The following is a 10,283-nucleotide window of genomic DNA, read 5'->3' as shown; positions in this document are numbered from 1 at the left end:
GATGTATATTTGTGTAAATTTATGTTTACTATAGAAACTATGCCAGGAAAAGGCTAACGAAGAGATTTGAATTTCCCATATTAATGAATCATCTGCTTAGAACTATAAAATGAAATAAAACATTAAAAAATTCAAGACATTTATTTCATAATACAATCATAACAATGTGTATAATCATAATCAATCTATCTATATTAAAATATGTAAGACTACGCATGTACACAATCTTACACAATACACTTTTCAGTATTAATAATAATAACGCATAATTTAAAAATCTCATAAATTAACAATAAAAATGGAATGTATTTTACAACGTACTGATAAGTGATAACAATGTTTATTTAAACTTTCGTTTTGCCGCCACATTAAAATTAAAACTGACGTGGCTGTATGGATCACATTCCCTTTACCCATCCCTACATGGATGAAAATAAAAATGAAATGTAGGGCGCCAATTTCTTCGTGATTGCCACACTATGTGTAGAGAATTTTTGTATTTTTAAGTTTCCCATATGCTTTTAGTCGCTGTACTGAAATTGTGATTTTTAATTCAGATTATTTTTATTCATCATCACCGAATAAAGAAAGGGGATCGATGAATACGGTTTCCGCTGGTTTGGCTTCTTTTGTGGGTTGAGGTGCTGGTGTAGTGACTTGTTTAATTTCTGAAAAAAAAAAAAAAAACAAATTTACATTGACGGTACTGGGTAAGTTTAATATTTGTATCTTAATACGTGGATTAAAGAGTTTGATTTTTACACTGCTTAAAAGGGTAGCAGACCTCAGTATTTCATATTAATTTCAACTTGATACGTTTTTGATTTCCTGGTAGGGAACCATAAAAAGGACCAAAGTTACATTAGTTTTACTAACTGGCAACACTGAACTGGCAGTGAGTAAAGCCATGGCCAGAAAAAAAAAAGAAATAGTACACACTATTTTTTTGCAGTGGCTATCCTGGAACGCGTAGTGTATTATCTATTAACCTAAAATTGTAACTAAACTTACCTTTAACTTTATTTGCACCGAATAAGTCATCATCATTATCATCATCACCAAACAGACTCTTATCCTTTTTAGTAGTTAATTTAGTTTTAGCTTTAAACAAATCATCCTCGTCACTTGAGACATCTAGAATAGATTTTTTAACAACAGTTTTCTCTTTTGCCACTTCTTTGATTTCCTGTGGTTTTACATATACTATTTCTTCTACAACTGGTTCTGGCTTTGGTGGGAAATCATCAAAAACGTTGTGGATTTCCTTTTCTACAGTTGCTGCTTTTACTGTACTTATTTGTGTATCAGATTGGTAAACTTTGCCAAGTGTTTCTATGCCTTTTTTATTAATATTCGTAAATATGTCTTCTTCATCTGAACTTATATTTGATTTCAACGGTTTAGGTGCAATTTTAGTCGTTTTATTCGTAAATAAGTCATCGTTTTCATCGGAATCTAAAAATATTTTCGTATTTTTATTTTCACTCTTTTTAAACAAATTTTCATCAGAAATATTTGATTTTTCCGCATCAACTGCTGTTGTTTTTGTTTTAAACAAATCGTCGCTATCGTCGGAATCTAAAAATGTCTTTTTCTCATTTTGTACTTCTTTAATTTCATCATCTTGTTTAGGTTCTTTCAATTTGGCATCCTTGATTCTGCATAAGTCATCGTCATCTGATTCTAGAAAAGAGTTTTTTTCAGCATTATCTTTTGTTACTTTACTATCTGTTTCATCTTTCTCTTTTTTAAACAGTTCTTCGTCAGAATCAACGATATTTAAATGCTTCTTTTTATTTTCTGTACTATTATCATTCTGGTTTGAAGAATCACCAAATATGTCATTGTCATTTAATATGTACACTGTTTTGACCACTTTGACATCATCTTTAACACTGTTGTCATTTGAACTGTCTAAGCTAGAATCTGTCAAATCTATTGCGGATTTTCTTACAGCTTCTTTCCTAGCACGTCTAGTGGAAGGTCTTCTTTTGACTTGAATCTTAGGTCTCTCTTTAGATAACTTATTATCAAGTATTTCTGGATCATCGAAGCTGATAGATTTAACCATTTTAGGTTCAATTTTGTCAGTTTTATGTAACTCCTCGTTGCTAGCTGTCTGTCCGTCTGTGTCTTCTAGTTGTTTCTTTTTTGGTGAAGCACCCGGTAACAGTGTGTTGACATTTATATTGAAATTCATTGGTTTTAGTTTGCCAATTTTTTTGGGTTCTTTACTCGTGTTGTCTGTGGTGTCTTGTGTTTCTTTTGGCACAGGTTTATATTCTTTATCGTCAGATTTTGATGCAATGTCATCGCTTGCATCAAGTTCAGGACTAAAATCATCAGGTTTTACAGCATTTGGTGTGTAGCTATCATTTTTAATAGGTTTCTGTACAAAATCAACATCTAAAGCGGGCGGTTCATCATTAAATATGCCAAATCTTTCACCACTTTGACTGAAATCTGGTTTTTCATCACTGATGACATCATTCTTCTTAAAAAATAGAGCCTCGTCATCAGAATCATCACCATACAACGCATTTACATTTTGCGATTTCTTAGGTTCTTTAGGCTTTTCGAAAATTGGTGGTACGTCATCAAAAATATCAGAGAAAATGTCGTTTTTGTCAACGTTGGTTGAAAATATTTCAGGGCTATCAGTTTTCGGGATATCTTCATACAAATAAACATTTTTATCCACTTCATGTTCCTTTTCTTTAGGAATTGGAGGTACAGTTCTAAATAGTTCATCGTCAGAATCATTAAATAAACTTTGTCTTGTTGTGTTTATTGTTGTGTTTTCTTCGTCCGCGGCAATTCTGGTTGTTCTTAGTATATTACCTGTTTGTGTATCAGGATTGTCGAAAATACGATCTTCAGGAGGTTTAGGCTCAAAATCATTAGGATCATCAAATGCCGGAGTATTTACAAGTCCTTGATTTTCGTCAACACTATCTTTGCTCGTCAGTTTAGTATCAGAAAACGGCTTTTCACCGTCAAAATTTTCATGAACCGTTTTAATCTTTGATTCTTTAATGGTTTCTGATTTTTTAAACAAATCATCACCATCACTGAAAATATCTTTGTTAATACTTTCAATCACGTCAAGTGCATTCGATTTTTTTTCACTATTAAACAAATCACTGGAATCATTGATTGATTTACTATCTTTCAATTCCTTTTCGAATCTTTTGACTTCTGATACAAATATACTATTGTCGTCTTTTTCAATAACATCAGTATTATTTATTGTATCTTTGATTGATTCAGTTATTTTTGAATTGTTTGAGATTGATTCATCATCAGAATCAAATAAAGTAGTCTTACTAACTTCAGTTGCTCTGTTAAGTGTATTAGATTTTGTTAATTTCTCTTTTAAATCAGTTTTACTACTTGCAAATAGACCATCACTGTCATCATCATCATCACCAAATATATCATCACTTATTTTATATTCCACTGGTTTTTCAGCTTGAACAACTTTGTCTTTTAACTTATTTTTAGTAACATTTGTAAATAAGCCATCTTCACTATCCGAATCAAACAGGCTTTTTGATTCCTTCTTTATGTCTTTTATAACGTTTATTTTACTATCTTTGATATTTTTTTCAGATTTGAGTTGACTATCATCACGGAAATTACCTTTCTCAATTATTTTAACATTGGATTTACCCAAATCATTAGCTTTAGATATGTCAGCGAACAAATCATCATCATCATCAAACAACGGTTTCTCATTCTTTTTAGTCTCTTTTATTGGCACATTGACGATATCAGTTGAAAATATATCGTCAATATCGTCAAAAATGTCACTGAATGCATCTTTCTTTTTAACCACATCTTTTGGCTTAACTTCATCAACTTTGGCACTCTTTTTATTTAACTTTTCAGATTTAGCAAAGAGATCATCAAAAATGTCCCTTTCTTTCTTGACTTCTGTTACATCTTTGACTTCTTTGACTTTTTTGACCTCTTTAACCTCTTCATGTTGCTCTCGTCACCGGATCTGGAGGATTGCGACGATTGCGCTTCAAGATGGCCGCTCCAATGCTTTCGGCGTGCTTGTTGGTACCGAATAAAGATATGCCACCGACGGGTTTCTGTGAAATATAATAATCATCATTATCATCATTTAAGAGAGTAAGATCATCATCATCATCCCAGCCTATATACGTCCCACTGCTGGGCACAGGCCTCCTCTCAGAACAAGAGGGCTTGGGCCATAGTTCCCACGCGGGCCCAGTGCGGATTGGGAACTTCACACGCACCATTGAATTTCTTCGCAGGTTTGTGCAGGTTTCCTCACGATGTTTTCCTTCACCGCAAAGCTCGTGGTAAATTTCAAATGTAATTCCGCACATGAATTTCGAAAACTCAGAGGTGCGAGCCGGGGTTTGAACCCACGACCCTCTGTTTGAGAGGCGATAGGTCAAACCACTAGGCCACCACGGCTTCTAAACTTCTAAGAGAGTAAGATGCGTTTAATTAATTTAAAATAATCAGGTAGTCGTGATTTGTTAAAACGTGATTTCTCAAGTAGGTTTTGTATGGACATAGTGAGTTGTGACGTCATATAATTATTACATCTAATTGCAAATCAATCTAGCATACAGGGCCAAAATAAAGTTTTCTATTTTTAACCTCCAACGCAAAGAGAGATGTTATACATTATTATCCTATTTGAATTATAAATGCAAAAGTTTGTGCGTGCGTGTGTGTGTGTGTGTGTGTTTATTACTCCTTCACGCTAAAACGGCTGGACGGGTTTTCATGAAATTTGGTACATAGACAGCTGGACGTCTAGAATAACACATAGGCTACTTTTCATAGGAATCAAATCTTGAATTCTCAACCGCTGGGTTTAGTAGTCATGAAATTGTGCAAGGTCCGCCCGGATTGCTACCACCATCTTGCTCGCTAATCCTGCCGTGAAGCAGTAGTGCTTGCACTGTTGTGTTTCGGCGTGGAGAGTGAGACAGCCGGTGAAATTACTGGCACGTGAGGTATCCCATCTTAGACCTCTAGGTTGGCAACGCGTCTGCAATACCCCTGGTGTTGCAGATGTTTATGGCGGTGGTGATCTCTTACCATCAGGAGACCCACTTGCTCGTTTGCCATCCAGTCGAATAAAAAAAATAAAAAAATTAATTAATTGAAATGGACTTCATTACTACAAGTTTAACAAAATTGTATAAGGAAGAACAAAATAGGTAGGAATGCAAGTTTTAAGGTAAGAAATAAAATAGTTATATAGTACACGTTTTTGTTAGTGTAATATTTAGTTGTAATTTTAAACAAATACTTGAAAATGAGGGCTATCGCGAATGAATTCGCCGCTAGAGGCGCTAGTGTAGCGTGAGGTCTCCGAAATGTCAAATCTCATAGTTTTTGGGTGAGCTACGCGGGTTTATTTATATTAGAATAATTTTGTGAATATTTTTGCAATATCTGAAATTAATTATGGCAAATATGCGTTCCGGGCAATGAATGTCTGTGTTTTGAGACAGTTTTGTCTTTCGGAAACCTTTTTCCTCCCTTTTTCCGAACAAAACGGGGACTATGCAACACTGTGGCATGCTCGATATTTTTATGGTACGGTTTTAAGGTGTATTAAATATGATTTTAATCTAAACTTTGTTTTCACGCCCGTAATAACAGACTTTGAAAGCCATACTTAAAAACCTCACGCAACAGTGCGCCATCTAGTGAGACAAAAAACGATAGCCCTCATTGCGGTAATATAGTACTTTTGGAAACTCTAGGCCTGTAATAGTTACATATAAAATATTTGTAACCTTGCTTTTGTATGTCTGTTTGTTTCACAATAAATAAATAAAAATAAAAAATAAATATTGCGGATTCCCAGGGTTTCCTTTAAAATCCCAATTTCCATTGTAACTACCAGATCGAATAGTTTACGCGTGCGAAGCCGCGGGTAGACTCTAGTATATTATAAGTTTTACGCCAATATCAGTCTGTCTGTGGCATCGTAGCTCTCAAACGGATAGACCGATTTCGATGGTTTTTAGGGTTCCGACCTCAAAGGGTAAAAACGGGACCCTATTACTATGACTCCGCTGTCCGCCCGTCCGTCTGTCTGTCACCAGGCTGTATCTCAGGAACCGTGATAGCTAGACAGTTGAAATTTTTTACAGATGCCGCTCTATAACAACAATACTAATAAAACTAAAAAAAGAATAAAATAAATATTTAAGGGGGGCTCCCATACTAAAACCTGTTTTTTTTTGCTAATGTCTAATGTTGTATAGATAATAAGTACGGAACCCTTCGTGCGCGAGTCCGACTCGCACTTTGCCGGTTTTTTTATGTGAAAGCAAGTTTTTTTTGTCGTAGGTTTAGTTTAAAAGAGGGGTGTTATAAGTTGGACCGCTATGTGTGTCTGCCTGTGGCACCGTAGCTCTTAAACCGGTGGACCGATTTGAACGAGGTTGTTTTTATTTGAAAGCAGGTTTTCCAGCGGCGGTTCTTAGACATGTTTCATCGAAATCGGTTCAGCCGTTAGGTTAGGTTATGAGATTGAACTTTGAAAGGAAACTCTCCGGGAATTTTCAACTTGTCCAAGGTTGTAAATGTTTGTTTACTCATACCTTGATATTGCCGTCTCGCTCGGCGTCTTCCGGAGGCGGCCTCACTTCCGGGATCAAGTCGTCTTCGAACAGCGGTGGTTGTGATGTGCTCTCGTTCTGCTCCTTAAAGTTAACAAATATATGTCGGCGGCCGGTTGTAAAATCCGCCAGATCACGAAATGCCTAGGCATATCGTGAAATGGCGCCATTTCATGAATTGGCTAAGGGACATCCGCCATATCCTTCAAAACTCAACGTTTAACGATTTGCCTAGTGACGTTTAGACAGATCATGAAATTCCTGGGCATATCATGAAACGCCGCCATATCGGTTCTGGCACTTCACCGGCCGCTGCCGCGGCACGCTCGCTTCGCTCACTCGGCTCGTGCGTTTCTGGTCACAATTCATACTAAACTAACCACTCCTCGTTTCGCTCGTCATACCTACATTTTTTTTTTTTGGCATATTACGATGTGCCCGATATAGAGCTAGGAATATCGACGAATGCGTTGCTCTAATCGATCTGCCGTATTGTTTCTCAGGTACATCGTGATAGGGCGCCATTTCATGATATCCCTAGGAATTTCGTGATCTGGCGGATTTTACGATCGGCCGGCATATATACCAATCAAAATACATACTACTATTTTTAAACCCCGAAGCAAAGAGGGGTGTTATAAGTTTGACCGCTAAAGTGTGTCTGTATGTCTGTGGGTCTGTCTGCGGCACCGTAGCTCTTAAACGGGTGGACCGATTTGAATGCGTTTTTTTTAAAGCAGGTTTTCTAGCGATGGTTCTTAGACATGTTTTATTAAAATCGGTTCAGCCGGTTTTGAGATATTGAACTTTGAAGCGACAAAAGGGGTTTTGCAACTTTTTGTTGGTTAGGTTATTTTAATTTGTGTCTCTTTTTTTATGTACTTCTACTATAGTGTGATCAAAAAATCGTGTAGAAATTAATTATGAAATGGTTCCACCCAACCCCCAGACTCGAAAAGATGTTATAAGTTCAACCTGTGTGTCTGTCTGTGTCAACATAACTCCTGAACGGCTCCGATTTTGAATGAATGAATGAATGAAAAAAGTTTATTCGACAGCTTTTTCATCGGAGCCCTTCAGGAGTTATGTTGCCACAGACAGACACACAGGTTGAACTTATAACATCTTTTCGAGTCTGGGGTTGGGTGGAACCTTTTCATAATTAATTTCTACACGATTTTTTTGGCAAATGACCAGGATATCAATTAGACATTAATAGCACAAAGGCTCAAAGCTCCCTGGACGTGATTTACTTCCACTTTTCCTCCACTGTATAAAGGCTGGGATGATTTCGTCTTTGACCTGGCAAAACTAATAATAAATAAGTTTTTGGTACCAATTTCAATTTTAATACAATCTTTTTTCGGGGACTGTACTTTTTGTTGACTGTACTTGCATTGTCACCCAAACTACATAAATTTGCATACCAAATTTCAAGTCGATGCCATTAACCGTTGAAGAGTTCCGTCCTGCGGAGACGATCCTGGCCGGACTACCAGGACGTCACTACCAGATTATTGTATTGTCACGCGATTTACATAAGTATACCAAATTTCAAGTCAATCTAACTACTGGAAGATGGTCGAGTTTAACTTGCAAGATTTGATTAGAGGCAGACAGACAGACAACGGGACAGGTGAAACTAAATAAAAGCTTGTAAATTCGGCGACAATACCATAATCTGGTAGTGACATCTTGGTGGCCCTGCCAGGATCGTCTCCGCAGGATGGAACTCCTCGATGGTTAAGTACCGACTTGAAAAAGCTTGTATTAAAAATGACATTTTTAACAAAAAACTTATTTGTCATAAATTTCTGTTTTGAAAAAAAGACTTTCTCGTTCAGTGAAAGTTCAGAATGCTTCCACCGTCAAAAAAAAGAAGAAACAAGAGCGTGTGGGACACGCCCGAAATAGGGTTCCGTGGCCATTACGATCGTATCCAACGATACTCCACACTACAAGGTTGGGTGAGAAAAAATAATCACCCAACTTTACGTCTATGGGTTGTAATCAAAAAAAAATTTTTTTTTTTTTATTCTACCATTTTGTCGGCATAGTTTACATATACATATATTCGTGCAAAATGACAGCTTTTTAGCATTGATAGTCCCTGAGCAAAGCCGCGGACGGACAGACAGACAGACATGGCGAAATTATAGGGGTTCCTTCCCATGTAAGCTACGGAACCCTAAAAAATAGATTTCGTAGAGTGAATCCATGGCAGTACTACTCACGTGAGCAACAGGCGGACGCCCAAACAGCGCTTCCTCCAAGCTGTTGCCCTTCGGGGCGAAGTCGAACAGCGCGTCCGCGTGGCTGCGCTGATTCTGATGCGGTTTGTGGAGCTCCGCGAATATGTCGTCGTCGGAGTCGAGGGGGGGCGGCTCGTCGGAGAATATGGGGGCTGGGCGAAAAAAATGTCATTTTTGGGTTCATTTCAAATAAAAGAATTTCATTTCATTTCAAAGCGCCAGCATAATGCTGACTCAGCGACCGTTGCACTTTCGCGGGACACACAAAATTGTGTTTATGTTTGAAGCCAAAGACAAAGTAAAAATATCTTGCAAGATTTGATTATAGACAGACAGACAGACAACGCGACAGGTGAAACTAAATGAAAGCTTGTAAAAATTACCGCGATAGTCTAAAACTATAAATACAATTAGAGTACTGACCGGAGGGCGTCTGTTGCGGTTTGTACAGTTTCCGGACGACCGTGTCCGGCTCGATGTACACCGGCTCCCGTTCCGGCAACTGTTAGAGAGAGAAAACACTACAAATAACACTTCACAATTTTAACGACTATCAAGATATTATAAGTACGAAAAAATAACATTTTTATTAGGTCTATAAGTTATAAGGGCTACTACGAAACTCGAACTTCGTGTCGTGCGGTCCCTCTCGCTCTCGTATTAAATAGTATAAGTGTCAGAGGGAGCACGACACGAACATCGAGTTTCGTAGTAGCACTGCTGGCGTCGCTGCCGCGTCCTGTGTTGCCGCTTCATAATTGACAAAATTACTAAAATTACCGTCGGAAGTGATAAACATATTAACTTAGCATAAATGGTTTATTTTAATATATAAGATAAAGTAACTTAAACACCTGTAAATGTTTATAAAATAATGCAAAATGTTGAGCAAAAATAAATAATGAATGTGTTAAATCGATTAAAACTTCTTCATGAATAAAATCGATGGTTAAAAGAAATTCAATCGGTAACGCATCAGGGCATCACTATTTTAATTAGTACTCGAGCTGTCAAAAGTTAAAAAAACGATTGGAACGACAATAGTAGGTCATATTAGCCAATATTAGGTAAAGCTCTGCGCAGGGGGCGACAGTAGCGCAAACCTCCAAGACAACGTCAGTTCTCTATATTTTGTCGCCATGACAGATCATGGAAAAAGAGTATTATAAAAAAACATGATATTTACAATTTACATAGAAAGTACCGATAGAGCTGTATTTCCAAAAATGTAATTGAAATAATATGATATTACGGCATCCTACGGATATTTAAGATACTCTAAAAACTGTTTACGGTTTGTGCTAGTGCTGTGCTCTGACGGCAGAAAAATGCATTGCAATAATATTCCCTATTGAATTAATCTGAGCTGTCTGCTGAAGTTATAGAGTTCAAGAAAAAACGGCGT

At 37.1% G+C, this 10,283-nt stretch overlaps 1 protein-coding gene across 1 annotated transcript in view; it reads right to left on the bottom strand.

The window, feature by feature from the left end:
* Positions 1 to 122: 122 nt before the first annotated feature.
* LOC141443714 (uncharacterized) overlaps positions 123 to 10,283 on the bottom strand; it is a 32,032-nt gene continuing 21,871 nt past the window's right edge. Inside the window, exons 7-13 of the mRNA XM_074109063.1 lie at positions 9,577 to 9,628; positions 9,302 to 9,380; positions 8,861 to 9,030; positions 6,609 to 6,704; positions 4,022 to 4,100; positions 1,012 to 3,981; positions 123 to 668 (exon numbers count right to left, since the gene is read on the bottom strand). Of these exons, the coding sequence (XP_073965164.1) occupies positions 565 to 668; positions 1,012 to 3,981; positions 4,022 to 4,100; positions 6,609 to 6,704; positions 8,861 to 9,030; positions 9,302 to 9,380; positions 9,577 to 9,628 (3,550 nt within the window). The 3' untranslated portion in view covers positions 123 to 564. The remainder of the gene's footprint in view (positions 669 to 1,011; positions 3,982 to 4,021; positions 4,101 to 6,608; positions 6,705 to 8,860; positions 9,031 to 9,301; positions 9,381 to 9,576; positions 9,629 to 10,283) is intronic.

Source organism: Choristoneura fumiferana, chromosome 28 (genome assembly GCF_025370935.1).
Source record: "Choristoneura fumiferana chromosome 28, NRCan_CFum_1, whole genome shotgun sequence".
NCBI classification, from domain to species: Eukaryota; Metazoa; Arthropoda; class Insecta; order Lepidoptera; family Tortricidae; genus Choristoneura; species Choristoneura fumiferana.
The sequence above is the reverse complement of the archived record's forward strand: the minus strand, read 5'-3'. Positions and strand labels throughout refer to the sequence as shown.